Source organism: Ptychodera flava, chromosome 9 (genome assembly GCF_041260155.1).
Source record: "Ptychodera flava strain L36383 chromosome 9, AS_Pfla_20210202, whole genome shotgun sequence".
Lineage (NCBI taxonomy): Eukaryota > Metazoa > Hemichordata > Enteropneusta > Ptychoderidae > Ptychodera > Ptychodera flava.
The window spans coordinates 11772995-11791945 of NC_091936.1; the positions used below are offsets into that span (position 1 = coordinate 11772995).

An 18951-nucleotide genomic window follows, 5' to 3' on the forward strand; every position below is an offset into this window, starting at 1 on the left:
CCAAATTTTGAAAACAGGGTGAACCCCCCTATTCCAATTTCTAAAACAGGGTGACCCCCCCCCCCCGGCACGACAAAGGTAAAACAAAAGATGGACATAAATTATATATATATATATATATATATATATATATATATATATATATTATATATATATATATATATATATATATTATATTTTACATTTTACATGTATTTATATTTTAAATAGTCATTCTATGTTTTAGTGAAATTGTTGACATGTCAGTTGTAAGATAGGAATTTCAAAGTGTCAATCTTAAAGTTTAAATATAGTACATTTTGAATGAGCTGTATTTTGAATGAGCTGTGAATGTATTTCACACTTTCTCTGCTTAACCAGATGTCCTGAACTGTTTGTACAGAAATGGATGTCAATCAGTAATATCAAAGAGGAAAAAGCAGTGAATCAAAAACTTTGATGGGTGTTAAGACTTGCCAAGCATCCAATTAAATCTACTGAGGAGCCATAGAGAGCTTTTTAGCCAATCTGATGTGTACAGTGTCTGAGAGGACCTTTTCTTGTGTAACATTGAAACCATAAAAGCACAGCTAATAATGACAAAAACTGCCTTTTTTAACTGTTATTTTGTTCATAAAAAAGCATCTTTCTACAGAAAACCTATGAAACAAAGGAAAATCATTGCATCAATGAGAAGGAAAGATATCTTGTCATTTTTCTATCTCTAAAATAAGTCACTGTATCAAATATATATTGTGAAATATTTGTGCATGTTGCTTTCTCATACTGAATTCTCACAGAGAGAACAGAAAAGTATCAGGAATTTGTCATCCTTTCATATGAAATGCAGATTTCATAATGGTACACTTTCACTTAGCAAACATCAAGATATCTCTGAAAGTATGGCGCCGAAGGGCGCGCCAAAAAATATGAAACATCCTGATATCTCTGATATATATGCCTTGTATATTAAAGTCATGCACCTGAAGGGCATGCTGAAGATGTATGATATATTAAAGTAATGAGCTTGAAGAGCACGCTGAAAAATATTTAACATACAGATATCTCTGATGTATGTATGCTTGATATGTTAAAGTTGGGCGTGCTGAAAAATATGACTGATTATTAAACTTACGCGCCCAAAGGCCGCGCCGAAAAATACAACTGGATGATGAATTTTGTGGCTGACACTAGCATTTTAGGCAATGATGAGCCTGTGTCAAAATTCAAAACACACTGACCCCCCCCCCCCATTGGGCATTTCAAAAACATGGTGACCCCCCCATCACCAAAGTCAAAAACAGGGTGACCCCCACCCCCCCCCATGAATCCACCGGCCCCCCCCCCCCCCCCAGGCTGAAGAAACTGACCAGTCCCTAAAATACAGGAAATAATCCATGCAAATACAGTAAGTATTATGGGTTTTCATGCAGTGAAACATTTCTCCACTCGTCCTTTTAATTGTCCTTTAATTGAAGGTTTTATCTACCCTTACAGCATTAATCAGGAATTTTTTGCCACAGTCCTAGTCTTAAAGGTACCTAAGTTAGCTATGTTTAACCACTCCAAGTACTGAAGTATAAGCTACCTGGTGTGCCCTGGACAGGAATCACAGGAATAGATTGCTGAGTACAGTAGCAAATCCAGCTATCCAACACACAACCCTAGGCAACCTCAATTGAACTACATGTACTACACTGGAGCAAAGGAAGAGATGACAGTTACAAATGCTTGAAGATATGACCGAGTATACCAGTAGCAGAAATACGTCTGTAGATGAACTGATGTCAGGGTACAAAACCTTACAACAATGTCTACTTTATAAATGCATTCATTCATGTCCCTATGCAGATGAACATCACCAAGTTGCCATACTGTAGATTTCAGCTTGGACACGATGACCCACAGTCACCTGTGTTCTATTCTATTCTTCTCAGGCATATGTATGCACGTCTATGAGGCACACAGGCGCAGAGTGGAATAGACCATGGGTGACTGTGCGGATTGACCATACCGTGAGGATATGTAGTGTGTTCCACATACATGTAATCAATAATGACAGAGTAACCTCAAATATATAATATATGCACACACATACAATCATACATGTAAAAAATGTACACACACACAGACTTCCCTTTCACAAGCTAGCAAAATCTCACATCAATTGCAAGATTGAACCTTACTGTTATAATTGAGTACTGTGAAAGTAACTAACATCTGCATGATCAATAAACAATGGAATTGAACAACACACATTGTAGTATCGACTGTCAAGTCTTTATTGTTTATATAGTCATATACTTGTATATTATCTACAGACCCTCACTGATACATAACAAAACAAGTACAGGAAAAATCATGACAGAATAGAACCAAGACAAAACAAGCTGCAAAAAGATGAGAGTTAATTACAAGTGGAATCTGGTCCTAGCAAAAGACATGTTTAAATAACTAAGTTTTGTTGGAATAAAACTGGACTGGGAAATGAAATCACTTGAGGGAATGAAAGCAGAGTGGATTATCTTGTTTATATTGTGAAAATTATTGTCATGGCAACAATATGCAAATATTGCAATATCATATTTGGGCATTGGCATATGCCTGTATGCTTGCAGCCTTCAAAGATACTACATAACTCTTCTTGGCTTTTGTACGAAGCAAGACAGACATGCGTCACTGCCTATGTTAGTTATCTGGCAGCTTCCTATTTTACATTCTGAGCCTGGCGTGAAGGATCCTTCAACTGTTACAATGTAGATGTACTGTGAATCGATGAAACCTGGAATTTAAAAGGATCACGGTACAAAAAATAACACATGCAGAAATGTTGACAGAACAATAGTTCTATCACAGATTCTGTGGATACATATACATCATGTGTATTCCTTTACACACATATAGACACATGTGTTTGTTTGTACCGCTTACAACATAGTGTCGTCAGCATCCACTTTCCACAGAGCACCTTAGTTGTCAGAGTGCAACATTTTGTTCAGGAGTAGGCCCCCTGTGTCAGTGTTACTGTTCTGTGACACGTATGAAAGCGTTGGCCAGTAATGTTGTTTGCAAATGTAAAGTGGAGCCAAGCGTGTCACAATTTGACTTCTCAAAAGTGTTAAACAACGCAGAACAGAATTGTATGTGATTAATTTCTGCTACCACACACAGTTCATCAGGCAAAAAGAATCTCTTCAAATATTGCTTGCATAGAATTTAACTTCCAACTCAAAATTAATCATATTAATCAACTGAACACAAACATGCAGCATATGTTATGATTTGTCTGCAATTGTCTGTCTAAACCCCTGTTAAGTAGATTACAACTATGGGAAAGCGATCCATGATAAATTAAATACAGGACATACAACATTAACTGGAAAATTAATTTCACAAAATTAAAAAACAACCTCACATCACTTTTCTGTAAAAAGTATACAATAATACATTTAAATTGTCATCATTTACACACATGCAAATATCCATATTGCTTTGGACAGACTGAAAAGGTCTTGATGTACTAACACAAAGTATTGCTGGTAAGGGCTGGCACATTGGAATGACTGGACGAGGGCAACTTCGGGCACTGTCATAATTACAATGAGGGCTTGTAAATGGTGCCCCCTAGAGTTTGTCATGAGAGAGGCTACAAAATGTACCGACTGTCAGAATTGACAGAAGCTTGCTGAACATACACACTGATATCCTTGGAACAAGTGCTTATACAAGCATAATTCCTTTTCTGCTTTTATAATTACAGTAAGATACAGAGATCACAAACTAAACAACTGCAGTTACTGCAAAACAATGCACATCCTGGCATAGTCACGGAAGTTGATGTATTTCTGTATCATGCAAATACACTGCAAGTTGTTCTTACGGTTCAACACAAAATACTGACAACCTTGCATGTGACCTTAAGTTTACACATTGGACCATCAATTACAAAAGAAAATTTCCAAACTCTGCACCATTTTGAAAGCATAATTTTGCCAACAACTGCAGACCTGCTTCAAATCTGCTGAACACAGATAAATATTTATTATAATCACAGCTGATGGATTTGCTCAAACGGTACAAAAACTATCTCTTCTTACAAAATATGAACTCTATATCCACTGATCCACAAAACAAGGAAACAATCTCTATTGTCACATTATGTTTACTCAGATGCCAAGACTGTTCTTGTTTATTTTCTTTAATAAACATTAATGTCCGCAGACTTAACTGTTCGCATATTAAAATTTCTTTCACTAGACTGACCAGCATCAACTACAATTAGAATATTGCCTATTTTTTTATCATTGCAATTTTTCTCACTGTTTCCAGATGCTAAGAAAAGACAAACTCATTGACTGCAGTGTGCCGTAGCTTACCTATCATCATCCAATGCATAAATAAGGCTTAGAATATGCACTCAATTTAAACTGTTCAGATAAACAGAGTGTACACGTTCTTTGCACACATGAGCAGGATTTGTGATTGGCTTTCTTTTTGCAAGTTTTTTTTCAGATTTCAACGGATAAATACACTCAATTGCTGCATGATAATGATTATTTATTGCACACATAGTGATAATTCAACAGCGGTGATTCAATGATTGACTTCAGAATTGTAGGACATTTTTCAAGAAAAATCAGGTTAATGTTAAAGAAAATCAACAAATTCAAGGGCTCTTCTCACAACTGTAAATCTTTTGTCAGTTGGTTTCTCTATTGTCTATGATTGGATCACATATTTTACACTTTCTATCCATCGTCTGCATTCAAGTTGAATTTAGACTGAATTTCATTGTACATGCTCCTTTACAGCTTGTATTTAAACTTACTACAAGCAAAGCTAAACTTGTTTAGACCAATGCTTTCCAAAGAGAGAGTAAAAACACATACAAAGGCTGAATGACTTGTTCTTTGATGATAACAGAGTGATCTCAGTGATCCAAGCATTCATAGAGGATATAGAGCAGTGCTCTTTTCAAGAGACAAGTACAACTCAGCAGTAGATAAAGACCTGTCTCTATCCAAAGTTCACAGATCTAGGATATTCTACAAAAATTCCAGTTAGTAATTGTCACATAAATCAACCAGATCACAATGTGACTGCTGTCACAAGATGTCAAACAGCATGCAAGAACACTTTATGGAGCTTTGATTTCTAAAAACTCAGACTTTAACTGATGAATGCACATGTATTTCCATTCAGCTTTGTCTTTGATTTGTTCTGTATATTCTCACAACTGTTAGACGACCTGCCTTTCAGGTCAGTATCTGTAATAGTTCTTGCCATAGCTTACAAAATGGTATGGATTTGCCCCCCTTTTTAAGAAGTCATCACAGATAATGCAGATTACACCATACGGTTCTTAAGTGTTTGATACATGCAGACTATTTCACTGCTTTAGAGTTGGAGTTCATAGTCACCAGAAAATACCAGAAAGAAGTTCATTTATTGACATTATTGGACTTTCTGTAAATGAAAAAACTGAATAAATAAAATGGTTTGGTTGTACTAGTAAGTAATCAACGAATCAGTAAATTTTGATTGCGGGACACTTGAATTGCATGATTCCTAGGATTTGCTGCGTCAAATTTTCTTCAGTTACCCCTGTAAATTAATTTCATTGATTCATTATCCTACGGAATTTCATAAAGAAATCAAACCCATTGGATATTGGACAAAAAGTGTCACATAAAAATCACAAAAACATCATGGGTAAGTTCATGCAACGCAGAGAAACGGTCACTTTCGTTATTTGTACACCAGCTCCTGATTTGTCAATGGACAGATGTTGCCATTTTTTCCAGTCCAATCACGACCATTCTGTACACAAGATTTTTTTATCCATGGGCAGGCTATCACACTACATGGCTGCTGCCTTACCTTTGATCAACACATGTACAACAAGAGACACTAACATGTCAGAGAAACACTATGAATCTAAAATGCTACAAACAAGGCATGTCATTCTGTATGCCTTCCCATGTGTGTTATTACTGTGGCAGAAAAAAAAAAATGAAAAAAATACCTGAGCTTTTATTGGTTTGGAACACAAGAAGAGCAGGACTAGCATTAACCTGTTTGCCCCGATACCCTGTAAACAGGTCCACAATCAGTATTGATAACAATGGGTTTGGGCCAAACCATTGTGGTGAAAGGGTTAACACTACCCGACATATGGCAAGATCTGTGAGGTAGGTATACATCTGACAACAGGAAGACAAAAGGAATATTACACAATCATTCAAGAGTGTGGCACACAGTCCATGTAGCCGACAATGACATGCAAATGTGATATGCGGTTAAGGTCTCCTCAACTAACTTTCAGCTGGTTGTTCACTTTCTACTATTTTTATAGTATTTTATACAAAGGCACAGACTTATTCTACCTGCAACTTAAAACTGATAGTGATTTTGTAGCTCATTCTTGACTATTTTTCTTAGTTTTTGGTAGCCGGTAACAGACACTTCGTGTTCGTGTCGGCTACATGGACGATCTGCCAGAGAGTGTGGCATTGCTGACACAACATACAAGACATATCAGGGACTCTTTATATCATGTTTCATTTGCATTTTGGTAGAGGCAACAGTGTTGTCATAAATCAACACATTTGCACAATCATCAACATTTTCTGTCTTACAGTATCAGAAACACGGGCATATATTTGAACATAAATTTGATTGCATGCCCTTTTCTTGAATAAAATTCATCCAAACTAATCTACACATTAATGAAAGATACATAAGAAATATCAGCTTATTAGCAAACTTTAAAACAAAAATGGATTGCTTTGTGAGTTAATTATGTTTCATTTGAATTCCAGTGCCTGGAAAGTACCAGTTGTACATGAATGCTGTGTAATCTTCCATCTAAACTAAGAAGTAATGTATATAGTAGACTGTACTTCATGAGACTGGGACATTTCAGAGTCAAGTTTGCTGGACAAATTCACCAAAACACTGGAAGGAATGTACAAAGTATCCTGACAGTTACAAAAGAGCTGACGATGCATCAGAGCTGTTTTTTTTTGTTTCAACACTTATAGGCATCTTAGATTTGGTCAGGCAAGTACGGTACAAGTACATGTGAAAGCATAGCGGAAAATGACATGCCCTGCATAAATGTACACCGATAATCTCACTTGCATAGTAAAATATTAACAAATACACATGACGTACAGCACCTCTACTCAATGTGGTACAAAAATAAACAATAAGTACTCCACCTGAACTTCATCCATGACCTTCAACCATGACCCCAATCATGGTTTACAGGTTCAGGATGATTGCATTACAAAATACATAATTATTAAAAAATAAATACGACGGTAAATGAAATATTTGGCTAGACAACACCTGGCAACAGCCACAGAGGTTTCAACTTAAAAAAAATTATTACCAACAAGGAATGTCCTGTTGTTTTTGTATTGCCTTCTGTTTGTATTCTATTGGATATAAATGTGTCACTTCATGAAGACACATTCACACAAACCTTTTCATGAAATCAAAATATTCAATATTGCTACCTTGGTACCCTCAACTCATGACATCATTGCTTCACCCCTATTACTTAATGTATGGCTCCAACCTCACCATTGAATGCCACAGGAGGGTTAAACCAAACTGATGAGGTTAGAGGGTTAAAAAGCAACTGTCTTGTGATTAAAATTGTACAACCAGTATTAATCACACTGTCACTGATATATATACTTTATATTATTTATATGACACCAAATGTATATTGTATACATCAAATCTAAGATAATCCAGTTTTGTGAAAATCTTTTCAGACTCTAGATTCAACAACCATATTCATTTATATCACATTATTTACAACTCACTGTACGGAGCTAAAACATTACACAAGTCAAACTCTCTTGTACTCAATGACATAAATAATAATGAATGCACTAGTAGCTTCATTAATTCTGTACTTCTCAATAAATGAATATTATTTCCTAGTTACATTCTCCAGGTATGTTAATCTAATATCACAATACAATAACAAATTTGCAGACACTGAAGTGTCATGTTCAATCTACACTATTTCAAGTCTGAGTGTCGAACGAAGGCGTCACTTCTTCCTGTCTGCTCCACCATGTTGAATGCTGCATGATGTGAACATTTCAACCTCCATGTTGAATGTTGCATGATGGGCTCACTTCCTCTTCTTCCAATCAGGATCAGGGCCCTAGGTGTGTCCCTGTAGAACCATTAACAACATGTGACTTACATATTTACTCTATCCTTGCCAGGTAATTAGCGGGAACGTAACCTTGTTGTCCGTTTTTCTCTACCAGCCACCATTCCGGATTGCCTTCCAGGTCATTCATTGTCACCACCCTCACAGCTTCACCTTCACCAAGGCTGACCTCATTTGGCCCTGTAGCCTCAAATGCCCACTCAGCATAGTAATACTGCAAAAAATACATCAGGCAGAGTAGAGTTAGAATGAGGCATGGAAGGCTTACAACTCAACACTGTGCTGTCGATGAAATGTTTTCCAGTGATCACTTTCGACAGGTGTTGAAGAGTAGATATGTGACATGAACCGATTCACAGATTAAAGTAATCACATGTGTGTCCCTTGGTGATACCGGTATGTCACAGTCATAGAGTAGAAATACCATGAGAGTAGATGTGGAATAAAATGTAGTTTTTTGAGAACATGATATGTTTTGATGATCATCAGAGTGAAGTATTATTGAACTGACTAGATATTAAGCTCTAGCTGTTTTCAACAGCACTTATCAAACACATGACTGTCCACCTGGCAGTCATACTAAACGTTATTGAAAGGTACAATGTAAATTGTGGTGAATGTACAAATATTTCTACATTATCCTCGCATCAACCTTGAGACCAGTGCAGCGATGTATCTGTGTAAACAAAGTTCTATGAATGCAGACACAACAATTAAATCCACAGACCCATTGGGTATTGACAATACACTCAACATTCATCTTGAGCATCACAATTATACCATGCCAAGATGGTGTTATTTTAGTACAAACAGAAAATGGAATCCTATATTTGATCATCTAAGGCAACAGATCACAACTTGTTTTCAATCTGTGGCACTCACAATCACACACTGTGTATATGTTTAGCTGTATGGTAGGTATTCTAAAATCCCCAAAAGATTTCATCTGATTAGTGACTTTGAGTATAGTCTGCCGGTTCTTGTTTCAGTTAGCATGAATGAAAATTGTTATGTTACCTGGCACACTGGTTCTTGTTGCTCTGGTTGGAACTGCTGACTGAAGGAGGAAGAATCTGCCTCACTGACGTAGTCAGGCTGTGAATGGGAACTGCTACTGAGATCAGAGATGGACGCTATTGGTGCATCTTTCATCTCATCCCCGCATGCTTCCATTATACTGCTAGGTACAAAACCCTGAGATGCTGTTGTGAAACAAGTTGTACAGAAATTTCATGTTAATCAAATTCTGGTATTTTAGTAATGATACAGGGAAAAGTACAAGGTGACACTGCTAGGCCAAAATTCTGCTACAGTAAGTAGATAACCTGGTTTAGAAGTTTTACACAATGAGTAGCAAATCCATCATCAGACAGAAATTAGAAAGTTGTGACACTTCATGTTTGACATTAATGCTCACTTTAATCATGATTGTCCTGAAAACAGACCATGAAGACCACAGTACAGTTCAACGGTTCCTTTAACCCTTTTCCTGCCAAGTCTATATTTCACCACCAGGTCAAGATGGTTAAAATTAATGAAACACAACATATTCCATATGGTGTATTTTAACATAATACTGTACATTTGAAGGCTGTTGAAAACATAGATAAAGTTTTTTTTGGACTGAAGATGCTATAACAGACCAAGCCAATTCGGTCAAAATATGCTGTTTTGGCTCAATACCGCTTTTTACTGACTTGGCTGATGGAGAAGTGATACTGTCTGGCAGGAAAAGGGTTAAGGAATTCTAGATGGCTAAAATTGTGCTTCAGGTGAACTCCCTAGATTGACTGTGGTTAGAGTACTTTTTGCTTTCACTTGACTCTGCTCTTGTCACTGAAGGTGGAAAATACAATGTACCAGCTGAAAAACTGACAGAAAGGTTCCAACAATCAAAGTCACTTCAAATTCAAGGATGTTTAAGGGCTTATTTGGCAATTTTCATAGACTTTTTGAGGCCCAAAATACCATTTTCCAGAATATCATTTTTATAATATATTAATTTTATATATCATTTTACATATCAATCTCATGATATCAAAACTGATTATTTATTTTTGAAAATTGTGGTTAGATTATCAATTTTCCAGGGCTTTCCATGAGTCAATTTCATTTTGAAGGACTTTTTTCAAGGTCTTTCCAGGAGGCTCTAAAATTCAAGGACTTTCGAGGACTATCCAGAAGTGGCACGGTCATAACAAACTCACCTCCATTATCAACATACCACTTGTCATTACCACCCATGGGATCCTGTCTTTTGATGACACCGACCAGATCTCCCTTTTTAACACTGATATCCATGGAATCCCTCGCAGTGTAATCTAACGTCACCCTGTACAGCTGATCAGTCAGATACCTGGACAGTACATACGACTTCTGACCATCCCCTTGTGATGTGGACTGCTGGGTCAAGAGGTCAAATTAGTATCCATGGTTACAAGAACTGGCTCATTTGAAGTCGAGGATTGATTTTGACTATATTGCATGAAATATTTGGAATGACAGTAATTGATTATATATGCTTGTGTTTCATTGTTCATCAGTTTCTATGGTTTACATACTAGACATGAATAATGGAGTCACAGATACAAGACAGCAATACATCTGATCAACTACAGCAGTACAAATGATTAACGACAAATTTCATCAGGCAAGACGTAGCAATTCAGTTTCCAAAACCTCCCTTCTGTTCATTACTGTAAGATATTCTCATTCCCTTCACAAGACCTTTGACTATTGAATGGAAAATGACTTTACTAGCAATATCAGTTGTAACTTTGCAGTCCGTAAGTACTATTTGTCCATCTTTCAAATAAATTTTCTTGTTCTACTCCCCTTGGCATGATGATGGGCTCTCGATGATACTAACAAATGCACTTCTTGTCTAACTTTGAGTCCCTTGTCATACTTTGTGATGGTCAAACTATAATAGTACATACAGTATAAAAAACAGGGTTGAATTGAAGATGAATTTCAGGACACTGAGGGTGCCGGATCGATTAAGTAGTATTGTTACATTAGAAAACAGACAAATTTCTTGGTACTGTTCCTCATACCCATTGCACATCTTTGCTGACCAAGTTCAAGTATTGCACTGCAAGGTATCAGAGGAATACCATGTATAACTTATATTATTATACACCTGCGTCTGTAACCTATGGAGTTTCGTCATACAGTAAGTTTTGGTATCAGAAGACGCGGAGTCCAATAACTTTAGGTGTTATTAGACGCTATTTGACCTTTGACCTCAAAACACCTTTATGTCAACACGGAGAAAAAGGAGAGACAATTTCACATATTTTACAAAAATATATACTTCTTAGCACTTAGTACTCCCAAATCAAATCATGGTTCCCAGTCAAAACGTGAATTCGAGTGAAATTCTGCTGCTGACGTACAATTTCTACCGTGTGCACCTTGCAGCGCGGGTTGAAATTTCGTTTTGCGCGCTTAGCACACATGCTCAACGCATTCCCAGTCTGCTCGTGATCGCTCAGTACAGTGCGCGATGAGCATCAAAAAGACGCCTTAATTTTGCCTTTTTTCTTGTAAAGTTGGACTAAAAAGGTGTATAATAATAAGGTTATTCCCAAGGTTAAGGTTATACCAGGATTTACGTCCTCGTACATCGTATGCTTCGGTATTGTCCTCGATCCTACGCGTTTCGAACAATACCTCTGCTGCACGATGTACTCGGACATAAATCCCGGTATTTTGGGAATAACCTTATATTCCATACACATACCTGGGTTGGCATCTGTTTTGTTGGTGATGGTACTTTCTTGATTGACTTCTTTTCACCGGACTTTTTGTCAAAATTTCTGGGTACAAAACTGAAGGACAAGAACTTCTCTATGGCTTGCTGGTTCCGCGTGGTGAAGTCATTCAATATATCCTCCCTTGAACTGTCTAGAATCATTGGTAGCTAATGAGAGAGTGTACAAAATGAAAATACTGGTTTTGAAAACTTTATTAACATAAGCATCATCAATAAAACTAAACATGGGGCCCCACGGGCACCGACGTCCTTTGTACCTCCTCCTGTTTATTATGTGACATGAATGTTAAGTTTGTCAAAAAGTCAAATTGTTTAGACATACTATTAAGTACTGACAAGATTTCATTGACTATTTCATACGAGCTCTTCAATTGGACGATACAATCCAAGAGTTCTAACTTATGAAATAGTCAATGAAATCTTGTCAGTATTGACAGATAAAAATAGTCACAAGACAGCAAACCCACTCTGCAGTGACTTTTTCCCAGCCAAACTGACACAGTATTTCACACTGCTGTTCCAAATCAAACTGATTACACGATCCCTGGATGCAAACTACAACAATGCCTTACTCTTTCCTATAAAACACTTTCTATATTTGAGCTTAACTATGGTGAGGAGCTTATAGACGGATGTGCAGCATTTTCAAAATTCCTGTAAAAGTAGTGGAGGGTGTTACACTTGGAGGAATGTGGAACATCACTGAAAGTACCATTCAAATTTTGCGCATCATAGTTTTGGAATCCAGCAAACAAAAAAGCCCAAATGTGTATGTGCCAAAAAAGGAAAATCTCTTCGTAACTCAGCAGTGATATTGGAGATTTGGTACAATCTTTATTGACAGAGAGAAATAAACATACCTTAAGTAGTGGGTAGAGATGTTTAAGAGTGGCATCAAAATGATCCCTTTCAGCCTCTATAAATGATTGCACACACTCTTTAAGTAGAGTCACTGACATGCTGTACAGCTTGGGCATTTCATCAAGTAACTGCTTGTTCAATGCTTCATAGTTCTTCAGCGCCAGGGTTCGCTCGTCTTTGGTCTGCAAGAATGTATCACACTTAAATTAGCAACCTGATCTTCAGAAACACTAGTGGCAAATACCTCAAGTGATAATGACGGCAAAGATAAATACCTGTCCCACCCCTTGTCCAGATACATGTATGAGAGATATATGTTTCAGTGTTTATGCAATGGTTTACATGTAGGCCATACTATTTCTGTATAACAGGAGCATCCCAGTAACATGACGGGGGAAACTTGGTGAAATTTATCAGGGTCCTGCCACATTAAAAACACTGTATATGGTTCAAAGTCTCACATTGACTGCAATTCACACATTCTGACCTCTTCAATATCAATGTGTACCGGTATAACATTGCTTAGTCATGTGGCACCATACAATATTACAGCAAAACGTTGACAAAATAGCTTATAAAATATAAAAGAGTGCTGAATATTATAGGGCTCTTTGAGTACCGGCCGGTTTAATTAATCACTGTATATTTGTTGAATATTACGTATACCGTACATGTACACAGAAACAAACACTATTCACTTTGTATTCATTTCATGATCTCTGCACACATTTCGCAGGCTGCTTTTAAAAGCACACATTTTCATTTGATATGGTTTGACCCTTTACTCCACTAATAAATATCGAACAACATAAACCAGACAAGGTGCACTACTTGTAAAAGCTAGTGGGATGGGTTGGGTAAGAAAACTGACAACAACATTACAAGCTCTTCATATAGAACATCAGAACATGCTAAATGAGTAACTGTATACAATTAGTGTCCTACAATGACTCAAACATTAGCTATGTAGGAGGTAGTCTATCACACTGTTCCTAGAATATCGGTATACTTTAAACAGAAAGAGCATGGTTTCACATGGCTGAATCCAATAGAAAAGTGACAAAAATAATGTGAATCAGATGAGTACATATGTTACAAAAATGGACATTTGATGGAGAGAAAATAAGCAACCCTGAACACAATTTTAGAGAAAATTGTAAAATGTTGTTGTTGATAATGTAGAGCTTGCAATTGTATTATGCCATCGACAGGGAATACAATATAAAGGCTTATCTAAGCAAATCAAAATAAGATAGAAACTGTGACCATCTACCATGCAAAACGTTTAGGCACACAGGTCATGCTTGAATGACAGAAATCCAACAGAAATATCCTACAACATTAAAAATCTACACAGTACATGTGGTAGGGAAGTATTTAGCTACAGGCTAAATCATAAGAACAAACAGGGAGGTCAACCATTGCTTTCCAACCTCTTTGGATTGTTTTTCTTTATCTTTTTCTCTTATTCCTTGATACTTGGTAATCTTTGGGCTATCGCAATCTTTTTCCTCATCTAACTCCTTTTCCTTGTGTTTGGACTGCACGGAATGCAGGCACAGAGAGAGAGACGGGAAGAGAAGACAACACATAATAATAAGAATCAGCCATTGTTACCAGCATACTAGCAGAGATTATGGACAGTTTATTGTCTTTGATACATGCTTTCTCAGTGAGCTTGAGGATTTGTTGACAATTCATGCAACCTGCTTTAAAAATTACAGTGTTACAATCCTACTTTACACAAGAATCAGACATACATACTTCTAGGAAGATATTTTTTTCAGATAATTTTGACCATAGTTCGAGACTGCTTGATGGATCAATCTATTAATCAATCAATCTATCTATCTATCTATTTATCTTTCTATCTATCAATCTAACTAGCTATCTATATAACTATCAATCTATCAATCTGTCTATCTATACATTTTCAAAACTGAGAAACCAGCAAGTAATTAGGATATGCATGTTTCATCCTCTCTTAAAGACGTAGATCAAACCTGATACATGTAGCTGAAGTTCAAGGCAATCGGAATAGACAGAAATATAGGGGAAAATTGTTTTTGAGTGCTTTATAATATTATGTACATGAAGACAATACTAGAGTACGAGTCAAGAGTACATACATCATGTACATGTATATATACTGTACATCACCAAAGTCATATACATACAAACAAACATTCATACAAAAAGATTCCATTCTCCAGAAAAGGTTCTGGCAACAGAAATTTTGATTTCTGTTTTTTTGACTGAATCTCACTCTTCCATTTCCAATACATTGTTTATAGAATAAACAGATTTCAATGTAGAACTTCACCATTGCTCAGAGCAATATTGTAATTTGCATCAGCAGTTTTTCTTTTGTGTTCCATCTTTATCAATTCAGTGATTGGATAAAAATTAAAAGATCACACTCCTTTTTCTGCAGTATCATTTGAGCTACCACGTCTCCATCATGATTTACAGTTCCTATCAAAGACATAGTGTCTGTTTCTTATCTTAATTCAAAGTGATGAAGTAACTCTTACTTCAACTACATATGCATTCCATATTCCTGATCTACTAAAACATGATAGCTATTCTCTATGACTGCAGATATCAACCTCTAACATCAGTCATATTTCAACTCCTCTTCTTTGCCTTAATTTTTGCGAATTGTGACAAAAGTTAATACCACTTTACCAGAGGCAGTTGATTGGTGGGCTAATAGCTGTATTTTTTATGATATTTTTCACTATTTTTGTTTTATACATCGATCACAAGTTCTTCTTTTGCCTGAGACATGTTGAAACACCAACTATTTACTCTTCAACACAATGTTTATACATGTAAAATGCACTGTTATTGTTTACATACAGTCTTGTACAGACCCAAATTTACTTGTCAACAATAACAATGCAGTCTCCACTTCTACAGGCTGAGTTGCAAGCTGAATACTGTGTGTCTCAACATGCTTTGAGGAGTAGAACAAGAAACTGTAGATGACACTAAAAGCAAAAACTGAGAAAAAATCACCAAAACTTGTCACTACTGGCCCTTCAAAACTCTAAGCATGCATAATACCATGTGATTTTATTATTCTGTACAGTGAATTTACTGCTTTTAGTTAAGATGTTGATAGGAAAGCCAGTGACACTTACCTTAGTTTTTTCACTTTTGCCCTTCTCACCCTTGTGTAAGACACTATCATAGTCTAGAAGTTTATCAAATCTCTTTTGGATCAGTTTATGAGGGCCTTGAAACATGATTAGAAGCTGGTTGAGGGGTGAAACAACCCTCTGCTGTACAAACAAAGTCTGTATAATGCGTGGAGAAATATGATAAAAATATATAATTATTGTATATATTGTATTATGATACCTTTTGGTTTAAAAAAACTGTGCTCATTTACCTCGCAAAATTGTACCAACCGGAGGTATGCACAATGCATAATACCAAATTCTGTCCAACATGTCGCTATCAGTTAGTAAAATACCCCATTTGATTGTGGAGGAACCTATCATTAGGGGTGACGATGATGACGAGTTTATTGATAACTTTGGTGAAAGTACTCCAACATTTGTACATTATGAACACTGTGAAATGAACCCTCTCAAACAAACAACCCATTAAGCCCCTGTCCCAACATCTATAGATGGTAATTAGAAAAAAAGATTACTAACAGTATACTGTCGCATTCCAATAATGAATAAACACATAGTACACATCCCTAGCTTTCAAATAAGTACACATATATCTAGCTGTCACTCCGTCATTTTTTCAATCACAAAGCTGGGCCTTTTTTGCCAGTTATACAACAAAGTGTACAAAATTACTTACATAATTTTTATATAGTTTATTAGCAAGATCACGCTGTGATTTACTGTATTTTGCCACTTCATCTAAATTGGACTGGTTGGCATAGTAGTCTGCGATATCTTCTGCTAACACAGCTTGTTCTGATGTGGCTTCCTGACAACGGATACGTAGGGAATGGAAAGATGAGGTATGTCAAGGATGGACAGCACTGGAGTTAGAAAACTATACATGTCTAGCACTTCTCAAATCACTGATACTGTTCTGTATTTTCAACATGGAGCAACTTAGACAAAATTAATTGATTGGTTAAAGAGTAGTAAATTCTTCATCCCATAATATGGCATGGAGCTCCATGTTTACTACTGAAAAGAATTAGGCTGGAACTTGTGACAAAAATTTTATGAAAAGGTCAAATGGTAAGATAAGAATCTGCTACGATGTAAAACACAAGTTTGCAATTTAGGTAGTATTGGCCTTAAAACTCAAAGTTTTAAACTTTTGCCCAAACTTTCCTCAGGAAGAAGCAATTCTCTTTCGTAATCAACGTAAGGGGGTCACAGTGAAAATCACAGAAATTTAAATTTTACCAAAACTTCAATTTTACCAATACTTAAAATTCAAAATGGCCACTATTCCTATCTTAATTCCACTGGAAAAATTAAATTTTTCAAAGTTTACAAAAACGAGACGGTGAAAACTTCATTCACTCTACAAGCTTCAAGTGAGTTTACACACAGCATATCAGCAAAGTACTGTATATATTTGAGGGCCTGTACACTTGTTACAGGGTGTCTTTGACCTATGTAAAGTATTAGAAAGCTATAAAATTGCGATATTTTCATACAAAGTAACAAGTAACAGATCTATGGTTCAAACAGAGAAAGTCACTGCAGAGTGAACACAGATGAATGATGTGAACTGTTAAAGTTGCAGTTTCACTTAAAGTGTATGGCAAAGTGCAAATTAATCCAAGTACAGCGTTCATGGGAGCATATCAAACTCAAGAACATGGGGAAGGATAGATGAGGTGGCTCGATCAGTGCTGTCAAACTTGATCTTTATTTTAATAACAAATAAAGATCAACTTAAAGAGTACATGAAGTCTTTCAGACTGGTTTTATAAAAACTTACTTGCAGTTTTTCTAGGTATGAATTGACATCTTTTACAAATATCTTGATTGTCTTTTCCAGGTCTCGGAATTTTCTCTCCTCTTCCACAAACTCTTCATCAATTGTCTGGAAATACAAATGAAATGCAGAGTCATACACTGAAAAGTCATAATCAGTTGTTTGGGTGAATGGATGAACAATTCAAAATTTATGTATTGTGAAAGAATGTATTGTGAATCAAAAGATGGTACATGGATATATCCTGTCCATAGAACACACACTCCTGAACAGAAAGTTTGGAATTTTTCACTCAAACTTTTTAAAAAGAAACTTTCAATCATTTTCCTTTCATTTTTGCGTCCTTAGTCTATAAAATACATTATAACATACTGCTATAAAGTACACTAATAATGTTTTTTTCCATGTAATCAATACACTGTCTCCTAGTCTTAACCCTTGGAATGCTGTACTTTGTCCAAACAACATTTTTGTGCAGCATTTTACCACTTTATATATTGAATTAATTTTTCTGTATATTTTGTTGGATATTTTTTGAACCAAATGGATGCAGCATTTATTGGCTACAGTTTTTGATCAAAATTTTGGAAAAATCTGAAAAAATTACCTGGACCTCAAAAAATTGTATGTGCTATATTTCATAAAGGTGACAAAAATTGATTTTGGCACACAAAGGATTAAAGAAGTGTTTGTGTAAAACTGTTTCAGGGATTGAACTAATGACTGCTAAAGGGGAGTGCCTATATAGAGAATGCAGGAGAGCAAATTTTAATTTGTCTTCATATGATAGATAACTAAATATGCATACAAAGTAGAAAGTTACTGTCAATATACAGCATTTACGAAGCAACATATAGAGTTAACTCTGTCACATGTGTATCTGTATTGAATCGGTAGTTTTAATTGACTATATATTGTTCTGCTGTACAGTAAATCTAACAATTATGAAAGCATTATAGTGGCTTTCCCAGAAAAAATCTCAGGCACTGTCCTGAGTGGAGTTGAAAATGGCCATACCTGTGTAACAAGTCCTGTCACTTGTGAGAATCTCTGGTTCATTCTCTGTGATTTCTTGCGGATGGAATGTAAGTTGAGTTTGCCAAGTTTGTTGGATATCGTATCGCTGTCTGACTTCCTGTACTTCAAAACTATTAAGACAAGTTAGGAAAGGAAGAAATCATGAGTCCAGGTTTCATGTATC

At 36.1% G+C, this 18951-nt stretch overlaps 1 protein-coding gene across 8 annotated transcripts in view; it reads right to left on the reverse strand.

The window, feature by feature from the left end:
• Positions 1–2237: 2237 nt before the first annotated feature.
• The window catches only part of LOC139140000 (rho guanine nucleotide exchange factor 38-like), a 39923-nt gene continuing 23209 nt past the window's right edge, over positions 2238–18951 (reverse strand). For 6 of the 8 annotated variants that reach the window (XM_070708989.1, XM_070708986.1, XM_070708985.1 and 3 more), the window contains 10 exons: positions 18768–18898; positions 17754–17858; positions 16644–16775; positions 15965–16120; positions 14252–14359; positions 12818–13000; positions 11925–12104; positions 10387–10582; positions 9197–9381; positions 2238–8393 (listed from right to left, as the gene is read on the reverse strand). In XM_070708989.1, the coding sequence (XP_070565090.1) occupies positions 8214–8393; positions 9197–9381; positions 10387–10582; positions 11925–12104; positions 12818–13000; positions 14252–14359; positions 15965–16120; positions 16644–16775; positions 17754–17858; positions 18768–18898 (1556 nt within the window). In that variant the 3' untranslated portion in view covers positions 2238–8213. The remainder of the gene's footprint in view (positions 8394–9196; positions 9382–10386; positions 10583–11924; positions 12105–12817; positions 13001–14251; positions 14360–15964; positions 16121–16643; positions 16776–17753; positions 17859–18767; positions 18899–18951) is intronic. The other 2 variants (XM_070708982.1, XM_070708987.1) reach the window with 2 other exon arrangements.